Source organism: Sylvia atricapilla, chromosome 18 (assembly GCF_009819655.1).
Source record: "Sylvia atricapilla isolate bSylAtr1 chromosome 18, bSylAtr1.pri, whole genome shotgun sequence".
In the NCBI taxonomy this organism is placed as follows: domain Eukaryota; kingdom Metazoa; phylum Chordata; class Aves; order Passeriformes; family Sylviidae; genus Sylvia; species Sylvia atricapilla.
Window position 1 is genome coordinate 8,795,925 of NC_089157.1, and position 14,224 is coordinate 8,810,148.

Genomic DNA, 14,224 nt, shown 5'->3' on the forward strand with positions numbered 1-14,224 from the left:
GCACCCAGCGGGCACCGTGTCCTTGTCAGGGCTCGCAGGAGCTCCCTTGTGCCCTCCACTCCTGACCACGGGCAGCCCCTGGGCTCCCCAGGACCCTCGGTGCCACTGAGCTGGGGCATGTCCTGGGTGAGTTCCCTGGATGAGATCCCTGGATGAGTTCCAGTGTTGCCCAAGGGGCCGGACTGAGCTGCCCATCCTGGGGTGCTGCTGCCAGGCACCACGAGCTCCCCAAATGAATGTCTGGGCACAGCCACCTCCCCCTGCCACCTCCACCGGCACTAACCCTGGCTCCGTGGCGGGTGGGGTCTCCCTGGTGCAGTGCGTGGGGCTGGGGGGACACCGGCACTGCCAGCAGGGCACTGCCCTGCCTCAGAGCTCGGTGTTTTCCAGTGGCTTCAGCGGTTTCAGGGCTGGGGGCGGGAAGTGAGCGCTGCCACGGCGGGGCTCTTGCCGGGGGTGTCCCCGCAGCACCTCGGCCACCGTGCGGCGGAAGGTCTGGCTGACGAAGCAGTAGAGGAAGAAGTTGAGGGAGGTGTTGAGCATGGCCACCATGTTGGCGATGTCCAAGGCCAGGTGCACGCGCCAGTCCCTCCTGACCGAGGCCACGTAGAGGTGGCACATCATCACCACGGTGCGGGGAGCCCAGAGCACGACGAAGACGGTGGTGACGGCCAGCAGAAGGGCCGTGGTCTTGCCGCCCCCCGCCCGCCTCCGCCGCTTCAGCTTGCGGATGATGACGGAGTTGGTGGCCAGGAAGATGCTGCAGGGCAGGAAGTAGATGGTGACGCAGTGCAGCCACTTGAGCGCCGTGTCCAGCGCCGTGGGGGGGTCGGCGTCACGCCACACGTCCAGCCACCAGTAGAAGGGGATGCCGGTGGCCAGCGCCGCGGCGAAGACGGCCGCGATGATCCTGCGGGTGCGGCGCGGGTAGGACACGGTGCGGTAGCGCAGAGGGTGGCACAGGGCCACGTAGCGGTCCACGGTCAGCAGCACGGTGACCCAGGTGGACGCGTGGTTGGCCGTGAACTCCAGCACGTTGACGGTGTGGATGAAGGCGCTGGGCACCGCCCGCGCCAGGATGGCTGTCTGCAGGATGAAGCCCACGAAGATGATGAAGACCTGGGTGAGGATGTCGGAGGTGGTCAGGGCCAGCAGGTACCAGTACGATGACTTCTTGGTCTTGGTGGCCAGGCGGGACAGGGCCACGGCAGTGAGGATGTTCACTGGAGGGAAGGAGGGGAGCGATGGGTGGAGGTGAGAGCTGGGGGCTCACAGCCCTCTCCCCTGCAGTGTCCGGATCCTGGGGGTGCCCAGGCTCCAGCTGAGGAGAGCTATAAATATCCCTGTGCTGTGGGGATTTGTTGGGCTGATTAATCTCTTCCGTGTGCCAGCCCAAGCAATGCAAATACCATCTGTCCCCGTGGTGGCGGCACCTGCCCTGGGGCTGGGCAGCACAGCCGGGCACTGGGGTCGGGTCTGAGGCTGGGGGGAGCAGGTAAGGTCCCTCCACCCTGAGGACTTTTCTTCCCAGCCCCCTAGCCCCCTCACCTGGCAGCCCCAGCCCCAGCAGGAGGCTGTAATACACAATGGGGACGATGCCGACCAGGCAGGGTGACCTCTCCAGCTCTGGCTCTGGCTGTGCCCACGTGCTGTTGGGCGCTGGGACCATCATCTTCCACCATGGATCAGCTGTGAGGAGAGACAGGGAGCACCAGAGGGATGAGGGTCCTGATGGCCCCCGGGCAGGAGGTCAGCCATGACATGCCACTGTGGGCTTGGGGACAGGGACGGTCACCTGGGCATCCCCACTTTGGCTGGATCCCAGCTCCCTTGTCCTGTAGCATTTATGGACAGCGGGCAGCTCCAAAACACCACAGGCAGACCTGGGGCTGCTGCACCCATGGGAGACAATGCACCCCAAGCACCCTGTGCATGTCCCAGCAGAGCCGCTGCTGCCAGAGCTGCTCCTTCTTTATCCCTCAGGCCCGTTTTTGTAGAAAACCGGATTAAAACACCATGTTCTTGGACAGCTGCCTGCAGAGGGAGGCTCTGGCCCCCAGCCCGGGCTGGGTGCCACCAGACGGCTCCCAGTGGTGGCAGAGAGGACCCAGAGGTGCCGATGGGGGGGGGGCGGGTCTCAGTGGTGCCATCTCCAGGCTGCCAACTGGGTCCTTTTGCAGCTCCTCAGGCTGAGACAGCGGAGCCTGGCAAGGGCCCTGCCCACGGCGCTGCCCGCATCCCCGCCCGTATCCGCATCCTCATCCGTATCCGCATCCCTGTCTGTGCCGCCATCCCTGCCCTGATCCCTGCCCCATGTCTGTCCCATCCCTGCCCTGATCTCTGCCCTGATCTCTGCCCTACCCCTGCTCCATCCCTGCCCTATCTGTGCCCCTTATCTGCCCCATCCCAGCCCCATCCCTGCGCGATCCTCCTGCCCGCTCCCCACGCCCGGATAGTGCCCGCGCTGCCCTCGCCCATTCATAAACCAGGGCGGCTCCACCCCCGTCCCGAGCTGTGCGCTCCTATTGGCTCAGGGCAGCCAGGCCCCACCCAATCGGAGAGGGGCTCCCCGGGAGTGGTGAGGCCGGAGCTGAGCGCTGCGGTCTGATTGGTCACAAACTTCCCCAAAATTGGCATCCCGTGGGGGACTGCCACCCCCGGTCCCAGTGCTGGGGAAGGGTGAGGGATGATGGGTGGTCCCGGGATCAGGGGTTGTGGGGTACGGGGGGTCCTGGGGTCGGGGGTTGTGGGGTACAGGGGGTCCTGGGATCGGGAGGTGCGGGGTGAAAAGGGGGGTCCTGAGCTCAGGGCGGGGGTACGGGGCACCACGCTGCTCCCAGTCTGACTCTGGCCCCAGGGACACCCCAAATTCCCCTTTTCCCAGACTGCATAGACACTCCATGGCTTCGGGGCCGGGGTTGGAGGGACCGTCAGGGCTCTCTCCCGTGCCGGGCCCCCCAGTGATGGATCTGCTCCCCCAGAAGTGCCCGAGGTGTGTGTGGGATTCCGGGGGTCCCACCTCCCCGACCCTGAAACTCCCGGCCGGGACCCGAGCAAGATCCTGAGCACAGCCCGAGGGAAAAGAAGTGGGGGGATGGGGGAGCAGAGGGGTGCCAATTAACTGCAAATTAGCTCCGGTTCATCAGCAGGAGGTGCCGTCCATCCACGTCCCCCGCCGAACTGGGGCATCGATCGGTTGCCGCCGCGGCTCGAGCTCCTTAACCCTTTCCCAGCCCGATGCCCTTTGTGTTGCTGGAGGGGCGGGTTCGCTCTGGGCCCCCCTTTGCTCCCCCTCCCCAAGGCGACTCTCACCTGGGTGGCCCCGGTGCCACCCGCCGGGCGGGCAGTGCCACCTTCCCTGGGCTCGGCGTTTCCTAAGGACGTACCGCTCTCCGTGTCCCCGGCAGTGTCCGTGCTGCCGCTGGTGTCCGTGTCCTCTCCGGGGTGCCCACTGGTGTCCCTGTCCTCGCCGGTGCCCGTGTCCCTGCCAGTGTCTCTGTCCCCGCCGGCACCCGGAGCATGGCACAGCCTCTCGGGGCGCGGGACACGGGGCGGAGGGAGAGCGCCGTGGGCAGAGCCACGGGCAGAGCCGCGGGCTGGGCTGGCTGGGGACAGGGACGTCCCCTTGGCTCCCGCGGGGGCCAGGGAAGGGGTCACCTGGGAAGCTCCGAGTGACCGTGACAGAGCTCGTCCCCGCCCCAGAGCAGTAGGGATGGTGGTCCGGGGCCAAGTGGGCGGCTGGGTGCGCGGCCCCCTCTGGGCACCCAGAGGAGCGGGTGTGCACAGGGTGTGACGTGCGGCTGTGCACGCGAGTGTGAATCCGTGTGCGCTGCCTGCCTGTCCCTGCTGAGCCCTGCCCTGGCTGTTCCCAAGTGCCCACTACCCAGACACCGTGCCTCAGTTTCCCCAGCAGCACAGAGAGCGGGCTGATGTCCCCTGCCGGTGCCCGGGTCCAGCTCCCTCTGTCCAGTGCCCCCCCAGCCCTCAGGGGCGATGCCCTGGCACTGCTGCCTGGCACAGGTCGCTATGGTGAGCGAGCCCGGCGTCACCTCCGCAGCAATCTCCGGGCCAGCACAGCCGCTCCCTCACCTCACCGCGGGCTGGGGGATGTCACCTTGTCCCCTGGTGGCCTCCAGAACCAGCTCCGTGGTCCCCTGTGTCCCCCCATGGTCACCTCCCCGCCGTGAGCAGCCGATGTCCCCGCTGGGGACACGGGGGTCCCCGGGCTGTGGCTGTGGCACGGTGCTGGCGGCGCGCTGGACGCACGCTCCCACAAGCTGTTGTTTATCAGGAGGGTGGTGAAATGAAGCGTCGGACGTGCTGAGCCGTGAACCGGCTGTGCCCTGGCGGGGGCCCTGTCCTCTGGGCCCCCACGGTGCAAGGACACCCACCCGGGCTGGAAGCTCTGCTGGCACCGCGATTTTGGGGGTCCCCTGCCCAGCTGGGGCACAAGGTTTGAGCACTGTCCACCTGCCCGTCTCTGCAAGGGGCCAGGGAGCCCCAGCAGCGTGCCTTGGGGGTGATCAGTGTCTCGTCCTCAGAGTCTGTGCCCATGGGTCAGGGACAGATGGTGATCCCACCCCCTTGGCAGCTGCTGCAACATCTGCCCACGCTCAACATCTGGAAAGCGTGTCTAAGCCCGTGTTCAAACGGCTGTGCAGGAGGACAGGGATCCTCAGAAGTGGGAAAGGGGCTGCTGTGCCCCTGCGAGCTGAGCCGCCTCCTCTGTGGGACGTGTCCCCTCACCTGGGGTCATGGTCCTGGGTCCCCACCTCAGGGTGCCTTCGGGACCACAGCCACGGCGGGGTTGGTACCACTTAGCTGACACCTAGCTGCCCCTACCCTGCTCACCCAGCACCACCTCGGCCTGCGCCTGTGGCACTGGCGCTTTAGGGGGGCCCCAGCCCCACGGTGAAGCCCCCCAAGAGGTGTCGGGGCGGGCGGGGGGCCAGGGAGGCCGCACAGGGCGCACGGGCGGCCTCTTGGCTGCAAAGGCTGGGAAAAGGGCAGGCAGTTCCTGCCGGCAGCGCGGATGCCATGGTGATGGGCTGCTGCCGGCATGAATACCCATGAGCCGGGGGGAGCGGGAGGCCACCGAGCTGTGCCCTGAATGCAAAGACCCCGGCACAAAGGGCCGCGGCCACGCGTGGGGCTCCGGAGCGGCGGTGCCAGCAGCAGGTGCCGCACCTCGACGTCCCCTCTCAGCAGCACCTCGGGGTGCAGGGCTGGGGCTGGGGGGTCAGGGTGGGATGCAGGGAGGCTGGGAGCCGTTCCCGTGGCAACGGCCGGTCCCAGTTTCCACCAATCGATGCGGCGGCGCGGGCTCCCGGGCCGGGAGGGCGCGTGGCCTACATAAGCCCCGGGCGCGCAGCGTGTGCCGCACCCGGCAGATGCGCCTGCGACGCCATGGCCAGGCTGACGGGCACCCGGCCCGTGGCCACCCGCCGCTGGGGCTGTGCCGCCGCCTTCCTCCTCCTCCTCTTCACCGTGCAAGCCGGTAAGGGTGGCCGTGGTGGGGTGAGGCGCGGAGGGTCCCCGAGCCGCGGGTGCCGGGGTGCGGCTGGGCGGCTGATGGAGAGCTGAGTGCGTCTCTGCGGCTGCCGTCGGGGTGCCGGCAGGGGATGGAAGCGGCTCCTGGATGTCCTGCGCTCTCGGAGCCGGGTTGTGCTCGCTGGTGCCCGGAGAAGGGGACAGTGAGTCCAGTGGGGTACAGGGCGCCTGCTCCCCTTCCCCATCCCTGCTCAGCCAGCCTTAAGCCGGCGCTGGGAAGGGTAATCCTTCGGCAAGACGGGATTTGAGAGGCAAGATGGATTTGAGACAGACGGGGCCAAATTGCTCCTTCGGGAAGGATGTTCTGAGGAGCGGGTGCGAGTGGTGTCAGGAGGGAGAAGAGGCGAGGAAAGGAAGGATCCCAGTGCCCACAGGAACATGGAGACCCCTGTTCCACATTCCCAGATCCCCCTCCGGTCCCTGTTGGGATCCCAGCACGGACACCAGGACAGCTGGTGTCCCCAGGCTGCTCGGGACCCCATTCCTGGGTGCAGGGCAGAGCGTGCCTGGCTCCCCACATGCTCTCTGTCCCCCATGTATCCATCTGGGATGGGAGGGATCAGGGCAATGCCCGGGGCTCGCTCTGCCCACAGCGGGGACGGGATCAGGACAGGCAAACCGGGCTGAGAGCCAGTGCTGCCGGCACCGGGCCATTTCCCAGCACACCCCGGCCTGGGACATGGTGGTCTCAGCCCTTCTGCTGCGGAAAGGCAGTTTTTTGGCTCTCAGGGACACAAATGTCCCCATGTCCTTTGTTCCCTCACACCCCCTTGGCACCAGCGGCCCTTTGGCACTGGGGGAGTGGAGGCAGGAGGTGCACGGCCCCTCAGTAACCTCATCCCACCTGAGTGCCTGGGACTGGGGTGCAGCTCTGGGACGGTCCCATCTCCCTGCAGCCCAAAAAGCCGACTTTAGCGGGGACTCCACGGCGGCCACCATCAACCACTCGCTGACGCTGCTGCAGCGGCTGCAGGAGCTGCTGCAGAACGGCAATGGCAGCGACTCGGTGCTGCGGGTCCGCTCGGCCGCCTCCGACGAGCCCAAGGTGTTCCACACCCACCAGCTGCTGCTGAGCCTCCAGAGCGAGGTCTTCGAGAGCCTCCTGCGCAACCAGAGCGTCGTGACCCTGTACGAGCCGCCCGAGACCGCCGCGCTCTTCGAGAAGTTCATCAGGTGCGTGGGGACCTCGAGGGATGGGGAGATGCAGGAGGGTGCTGCTCTCCTGGGAACTCCATGGGATAGGGATGCCCAGAGGGACGCAGCCAAGGAAGGGGGATGTTCCCTTAGGAGCCACAGGGACCTCGTGGAATGTACATTTTGGGAGAGATGCATCCTAGGAGGGAGGATTCTCCCCTGGCGTCCATGGAGATCCTGTGGGATGCATGTACCTGGAGGGATGCAGCCAAAGAAAGTGGATGCTCCACTAGGGACTTCACGGGATGCAGCTAGGGAAGGAGGATGCTCCCCTGGGGACCATGGAGATTGCATGGGATAGGGACACGCAGAGGGGAGCATCCAAGGAGGAGGGATGCTTCCCTGGGGACCCCACGGGGTGGGAATACTCAGAGGAAGGCAGCCCATGGGTAGAGGCTGCTCCCCTGGGAACTGAGCTGCCCAGGGATGGGTGTCCCCAGTGTCACCACCCCACGCTCTGCCCCAGGTACCTGTACTGCGGGGGGGTCTCCATCCTGCTGCACCAGGCGATCCCCATGCACCAGCTGGCCAGCAAGTACCGGGTCTGGGGGCTGCAGCGCGGCGTGGCCGAGTACATGAGGACCCACCTGGCCAGCGAGTCCAGCCAGGGCCACGTGGTGGGCTGGTACCACTACGCCGTGCGCGTCGGGGACGCGGCGCTGCAGGAGAGCTGCCTCCAGTTCCTGGCCTGGAACCTGTCGGCGGTGCTGGGCAGCGCCGAGTGGGGCTCGGTGAGCGTGGAGCTGCTGCTGCTGCTGCTGGAGCGCTCCGACCTGGTGCTGCACAGCGAGCTGGAGCTCTACACCGCCGTGGAGGGCTGGCTGAGCCGCCGGCAGCCCGAGGCGCCCGTGGCCGAGCGGGTGCTGCGCGCCATCCGCTACCCCATGATCGCGCCCAGCCAGCTGTTCCGGCTGCAGGCGCAGTCGGCGGTGCTGGCACGGCATCGCGGCGCAGTGCAGGACCTGCTCTTCCAGGCTTTCCAGTTCCACGCCGCCTCCCCGCTCCACTTCGCCAAGTACTTCGACGTCAACTGCAGCATGTTCCTGCCTCGCAACTACCTCGCGCCCAGCTGGGGCTCCCAGTGGGTCATCACCAACCCGGCGCGGGACGACCGCAGCACCAGCTTCCAGACCCAGCTGGGGCCCAGCAGCCACGACACCGGCAAGAGGGTGACCTGGAACGTGCTGTTCTCGCCGCGCTGGCTGCCCGTCAGCCTGCGGCCCGTGTACTCGGACTCGGTGGCGGGTGCCATCCAGCCCGTGCGCATCGAGGACGGGCGCCCGCGCCTCGTCATCACCCCGGCCATGAGCAGCCCCGACTTTGCCGGGGTCAGCTTCCAGAAGACCGTGCTGGTGGGCGTGAGGCAGCAGGGCCGAGTGCTGGTCAAGCACGCCTACAGCTTCCACCAGAGCTCGGACGAGGCAGCTGATTTCCTGGCGCACGCCGACCTGCAGAAACGCACCTCCGAGTACCTCATCGACAACTCCCTGCACCTCCACATCATCATCAAGCCCGTCTACCACTCCCTCATCAAGGTGAAGAAGTAACGGGGCACAGCTGGATCCTGCCGTGCTGGCCCAGCACCGTGGGGGGAACGCTTGGCCCCGTAGGTAGATGGGAGTCCCCTCGCTGGGGGGCTCCAGGACTGTGCTCTGCACTGCCCACCCCTCCCTGACTGTTCCCCTGCCACGTCCCGTCCCCACCGCTGTCACTGGGGATGGAGGGTGCTGGGAGCACCCCAGACCCATGGAGGGGGCGTGGGAGGTGAAATGTGCAGCTCGTGGGCACATGACAGACCCCAGTGGGTGCGGGGATGGGGACAGGGACAGCCCATCCTTCCCGTGAGGCAGCCCCAGGGTCCCTCTGTGTGGACAGCTGGGTCCAGCTCAGGAGCAAATAGAGCTGCCCAGTCTGGGGATGAGGGGCCCATCAGCCTCCCCCAGGAGAGGAGCTGTGTGGGGCACCGTCCCCAGTGGTGGTGGCAGCTGTCCCATCCCTGTCCAGGTACCCCCACCCCTTTCCTAATAAAGCAGAAAACAAGTGTGGGATTTGTGGGGCATTTTTGGGGTGATGCTGCTCCCCAGCTCAGCTCCATCCAATAGAACTCCTGGGAAGGAAAACACCCACCCAGGCACGGATTTCCCTGTGGGGATGTGGGTCCCTGCTTGGGATGGGTTTGGCACGGGGAGAGCTGACCCTGGCAGGGCTGGCACAAGGTGCTACACAGGCACTCAGGAGAATCACAGTGCCTGGGGAGGGGACACAGCAGCGCCCCCAGGGCTGTGTCCCCAGGGGTGTGGGGGGGTGATGGCCCCTGAATCCTGTCCTGGCATCGCTCACCCAGGGGTGGGTTCAGCCCCTGAGCAGAGCCTGGGGCAGGGTCCTGCCGGGGGGCTCCCCCTCAGGCCACAGACAGCCATCACCTGTGTGATGTCCCCATCGCTGTGACAGCGCTGCTGGCAGCTCGTTAATGATTGATTAAGGGGGGTGAGGGGTCGGGGTGGTTGCCGGTTCTATCAGCAGGGCTGTGTTTACCCAGCACTGATAACCCAGCCCGGGGGCTGCTCCTGTGGGCACACAGGGCTCTCCAGCTGTGAACAGCCCAGAGGGGACTGGGGCCACCCTGCTGCCACCAGCCACCCTGCTCCACGGGCTGGGGACACTGAGGGACACCTTGTGCTGCTGTGGGTGCTTGGCTGGGCTCAGCCACTGGCCTTGAGTGTCCTGGGTCAAGGAAAGGACAGGAGGAGCAGGAGGACGTGATTTTCCCACCCTCTGCTCGACCCTGCTGTGACAAAAGAGGAAATGTGATGTGGAAAGCAGCGGTTTATTCGCACCAAAGAAAATCAGGATGCAAAGGCCAGGGAGCAGCTGTGGGGTCAGGGGGCTGTGCAGGGTCCCCCACTTGGCACCCCAGAAGGGCAGAGAGCCCAGGAGAGCTGCCTGGCTTGGGGACAGTGGCCTCATCCCTGCAGCAGCTCTGGCATAGAGGGGAAAGGAAGGTGCAGCTGGAGCACACTGACCTTGGCATTCTCCTACTCTTCCTCCTGGTTTTCCAACAATGCAGCTTCCTTGCTCTCTTCATCCTGAAAGACAGAGGTTCACCCTGTCCCCTGCCCTTGGTGAGGTCCCTGCTATGGGTGGCCACACTGTCCTGTCCCCATTACCTCTCCGGGGACTTCCATGCCCCTCCTCCGTTGCTCTTCCTTGATGTTGGAGAAGAAATCTTCTTGGGCCTGCTTGAACACCTCCTGTGGGTTCTCCTTCTCCTCTGGCTGGGCGCGCAGCCGCTCCTGCTCCCGCAGCTGCCGCTCCCGATGCTTCTCCTGCAGGACCTTCTCTCGCCTCGCCTCCCGCTCGAACATCTGGGGGCAGATGTGGGGCTGAGGGGCTCGGGGGGGGCACTGGGGACCCTGTGATGTGTCTGGGGACAGCGCAGGGCTGCAAGCAGAGCGTGGGGCTCGGGTGGGACCTGGCACATACTGTGGAGGTCAGGGTCTTCTCGTTCTTCCGGAGAGTGCAGAGCCCTGGGGAGATCTTCAGGAGGGACACGTTGCCCATCTTGGTGCCACAGCCAATGATTTGCCCGTTGTCCTGTGAGCGCACGCTGAGCAGGGGATCGTTGGACACCTGGGGACAGGGCACAGGTGGGTGGTGGCACTCGGCCCTGGGGTGATGCCAGGGTCCCAGAGGTCCTGGGGACCCACCTTGACAGCGAGGGAAGGTTCCTTCTGGTGGAAGAGGAAGTCCCAGATGTCCAGGACCCCATCTGACCTGACGGTGAAGAACACGGCCGGCTTCACGGGGCTCCAGCACACATCCATCAGGTAGGCAGTGTGGTTCCTTCAAGCAGAGCCACCCTTCAGCCACCCTGGCACTGCCCTGCCTCAGTCACCAGTCCATCCCAGCACTCAGAGCAGACCAGACCCCACAGCCACCCACCCCTGAGCGTGCTCTGCCACCCTGGGGATGATTTCTGGCCGAGTAAATGCCCTCTCACACCTACTTGGTCTCCATGATTGATGATGAATCCATGAGCTCCTCTGTCCAGATCCGAGCAGTCCAGTCACCGACTGACAGGAAGACTTTGGGGAAGAAGGGGTTCCTGGTCACGGTGTAGACAGCTCCAATGTGGCTGCTGAAGATGTTGGCGATTTTCTCGGGCGGTGTCTTGGCATCACGATTGCAGGAGATGATGATGCCCTGCTCTGTGCCCACCAGGAACTTGGTGGGCTGGGGTGGGAGCAGGAGGGTGCAGCTGTCAGCAGGGTGGAGACCTCATGGTGTGGGAGGCAGTGGGGGATCCCACTGCAGCCAGAACCCTGGGGACCACCACCACTGGGGGGTTTAGGGACTGAAATACCAGCAGGACCCAATGCTTTTGGAGCACATCAACCCCCAGTTCTTCTAAAGGCATCTGGCCCTGGGCTGTGCTCACAGGGGTGACCAGACACTGCCCTGTGCCCAGCTGGGCTCCCCCTCCTGCCCAGGTCGGGCTGTGGGTGGTGGGCACAGGGACACTCACCATGGTGGCCACAAAGTCCAGGGAGATGGCACCCAGAGCCTTCTTCAGCTGATCTTCCCGGGTGATGTCCAAGATCAGCCTCTCGCTGGGCTGTGACAGCTTACGGATGTCCCACCACAGGATCTGTGGGGACAAGGCATGGCAGGGGCTGTGGGGGCAGCCTGGGAGACATGGATCTTGTGCTGCAGAGGGGCAGAGCAGGCACAAGGAGCTCTTTCAGGACCCCCTGGCACCTTGCCCTGTTCCAGCCCCTCACCTGCCCGTCGGTGGAGCCTGACAAGCACTCGGTGCCCGTTCGGGAGGGCAGCCAGCATGCCCCATACACGGGGTCCCTGTGGCTGAACTCCACAGGGGTCATCTCCGTGGGCAGCCCCCCTTTCCTGGTGTCCCAATACACTGGGAAGGAAAAGAAAATCTCTTGCCCAGCTCCTTTTCTTGTCATGTTTCCCCCACTGTCCAAGCTGGAAGAGGGAGGAAACCTCACCCAGTGCTTCCCAGAGATCATCCAGGGTCAGGCAGGGGCACAGCACCCTGGATCATCCCTCCATCCCTCCATCCCTCCATCCATCCATGCCTCTGCTGTGAAAGGCTCCTTGGCACAGTGTCCTCCCCTCCTTCAGGTGAGCACACACCTGTGCACAGGCAAATCCCAGGGCTCCTCCCGTGCTCCCAGTGGCAGCACTGATCCTGGGAGTGCAGCAGTGCTGGAGCAGAACGAACCCCCCTCACCTATCTGCCCGTTGTAGCAGCCTCCCAGCATGTGATACCAGTCCTTGGAATTGTACTCCAGGATCACCACAGGGGACGAGGGCTTGAGGGTGAGCTCTGGAGTGTAGGGTTTTCCTGCCGAGGAGGGATGAGTGAAGAGTAAAGGGTGAAGGCAGCCCCCTAAGAGCAGCTCTCAGTGCACCCTGCAGTCCCCACCCTGTTCCCTGACACAGCTGTGTAGGATGTCACTGGGAGCTGGCCTGGGACCCCACAAATCTCCTGCATTCCCACGCCTCTTCTTTGTCCTTTTTGCTCCAAAATACATCAGGTGTGAGCCAGGTTTGGGCAGATCAGGGCAAGTCTCACCCTGGGCTCCTGCTGCCTTTTTCTTCCTTCATTACCAACTGAACCACATGAACAAAAGAACCTCATCCCAGGCTCCAGGCTGTGCTGTCTGTCATGGCTCTGGAGCCATGGAGTGAGATTTCAGTGGTTATTTCCCACCTTCCAGCTCCAGTTTCTCCCCATTTCTGCACTGCTGTGTGGGCAAAGCAGGAGACTCCCCCAGCCATCCTCCCCGGGGTGCTGCACGGCCTCATCCCGCTCTCTAAGACACAAATTCCCTCAAATCCCCCACAAATTCTCTTCCCTTATCACCTGGTGGGTATAGCCTTACCCAGATCCCAGACATAGGAATCAAAGTTCATGTCCTTCCTGCTGTCCTGGAAGTCCAGGCTGCAATAAGCCACGGCTACTGCCCTGTTTGCGTCGGGGTGCCAGGAGAGGTGCGTGCACATCCTCCTGATCTTGTTGGGGTCCCTTTGGGGTGACACACCAGCCAAGACAGGTCAGTTTGCAAATCCTTGAGCATCCTCCAGAGGGAATTGTGGGAATCACAAGGAAACCACTCTGCAGCCCTCAAGCCTTGAGTGCAGGAAATGATTCTCCTGGGGGGTCGGTCGGGGGGAGAAGGGCTGATGATTTCATCGTTTTTCCGGTCATACCTTTCTAAAAATCCAATTATCTTACTGGATCTGACTCCTAAACACCCCTGATGTGGAAATTAACCTTTGAGGCACCAAAAATAAGAAGGGGAATCCAAAAGCACCATCAGGAGATGCTCAGAGCTGGGACTGACCCTGGTTCCCATCCCCAAATCACCTGGGCAGGGCGAGGGGCAGGGATGGAGCGATGGAGCAGGGGGGCTCAGCCACTCTCTCCACCCACAAACTGCACCAAGACCATCCCAAACCCATTGGGATTTAACACCTGAAGTTTTCCCACTTTCTCTGAAGGTGGTTTGACCCTGCTGTGGCTCTGGCGAGCCCCCTGAGCTGTGCTACCTAAAGACATTGATGATTTTGGCTGAGGGATGCTCCTCCTCCTCCTCTTCATCCTCTTCCTCCTCAAAATATTCTTCGTAGATGTCAATGGTGTTGTTCTGCCTGATGTAGTGCTCCACCAGCTGCAGGGACAGCATGGCCGTGTCTCTGGGGGGCTCTGGGGGGGGATCAGGGGCTCAGGGGCGATCAGGGCAGGGTCTTACAGAGCCGAGGCGTTGGACAGTCTTGGTGTAGACCTCTTCCCTCTCCACCTCCTCGCGGTAGCGGGTGGTCAGCTCTGAGTTTTTGGGGTCGACGTGCTTGGGCCACCCCCCCTCCACATGGTTCACGCCCCGGATGGCCACCTGCACCCGCTCCGTGTTCACCTGGGCGTGGGGACACGGAGGGGTCACAGGCCCGGAGCCCTAAAGGTGCCTGACGCACCTTGTCCCCACGGGCCAGCTGCTGACATCCCGGGATGTCCCCTCGGCCTGGGCACGGCGTGTCCCTGTACCTCGTGCAAGGCCATGACAGGCCCCTCCTGCACAGCAAAGTCCACGGGGTCCTGCGGGATGAAGTCCTCAGCCAGGCTGGGGTCAGGCGGGATGTCCACGGTGACCTCGGCCAGGAAGTCCGAGAAGCTGCACGGCCGCCCGAACTCGCTGCGCTTCCGCACGTACTCGTACTTGATCTCCATGGTGGGAGGGGATGGAAAGGACTGCGGGGCCTGGGGATGGAGCCTCCTCAAAGGGAGCCCCAAAAAAGAGTGGGCGCCTCAGGGATGGAGAGCTCCAGAGGGGATGGAGGGGCTTGGGGAAGCCTAAAAGGGAGCAGTGGCCTCAGGGAGGAAGAGAGAGTTCTGAAAGAGAGTGGGAGCCTCTGAGAGGATCCCAAAAGGGAATGGGGTTTTCAGGGATGGAGAGGT

The 14,224-nt window shown here is 64.2% G+C and overlaps 3 protein-coding genes across 3 annotated transcripts; 1 reads left to right on the plus strand and 2 right to left on the minus strand.

Annotated features, from left to right (window-relative positions):
* Positions 1-369: 369 nt before the first annotated feature.
* GPR142 (G protein-coupled receptor 142) lies at positions 370-1,672 on the minus strand. The gene is made up of 2 exons (XM_066331841.1): positions 1,549-1,672; positions 370-1,223 (listed from the first exon to the last, which is right to left on the minus strand). The coding sequence occupies exons 1-2, from the start codon at positions 1,670-1,672 to the stop codon at positions 370-372; spliced, it is 978 nt and encodes a 325-aa protein (XP_066187938.1).
* A 3,734-nt stretch (positions 1,673-5,406) lies between these two features.
* BTBD17 (BTB domain containing 17) lies at positions 5,407-8,662 on the plus strand. The gene is made up of 3 exons (XM_066331840.1): positions 5,407-5,497; positions 6,447-6,723; positions 7,211-8,662. The coding sequence occupies exons 1-3, from the start codon at positions 5,407-5,409 to the stop codon at positions 8,289-8,291; spliced, it is 1,449 nt and encodes a 482-aa protein (XP_066187937.1). The 3' UTR covers positions 8,292-8,662.
* Positions 8,663-9,574: 912 nt separating this feature from the next.
* On the minus strand, positions 9,575-13,996 carry DNAI2 (dynein axonemal intermediate chain 2). The gene is made up of 12 exons (XM_066332449.1): positions 13,814-13,996; positions 13,524-13,724; positions 13,321-13,442; positions 12,654-12,796; positions 11,999-12,112; positions 11,526-11,665; positions 11,270-11,392; positions 10,751-10,977; positions 10,452-10,587; positions 10,228-10,374; positions 9,912-10,109; positions 9,575-9,830 (listed from the first exon to the last, which is right to left on the minus strand). Exons 1-12 carry the CDS (start codon positions 13,994-13,996, stop codon positions 9,780-9,782), a joined length of 1,785 nt encoding a protein of 594 aa, XP_066188546.1. The 3' UTR covers positions 9,575-9,779.
* Between the last annotated feature and the right edge of the window lie 228 nt (positions 13,997-14,224).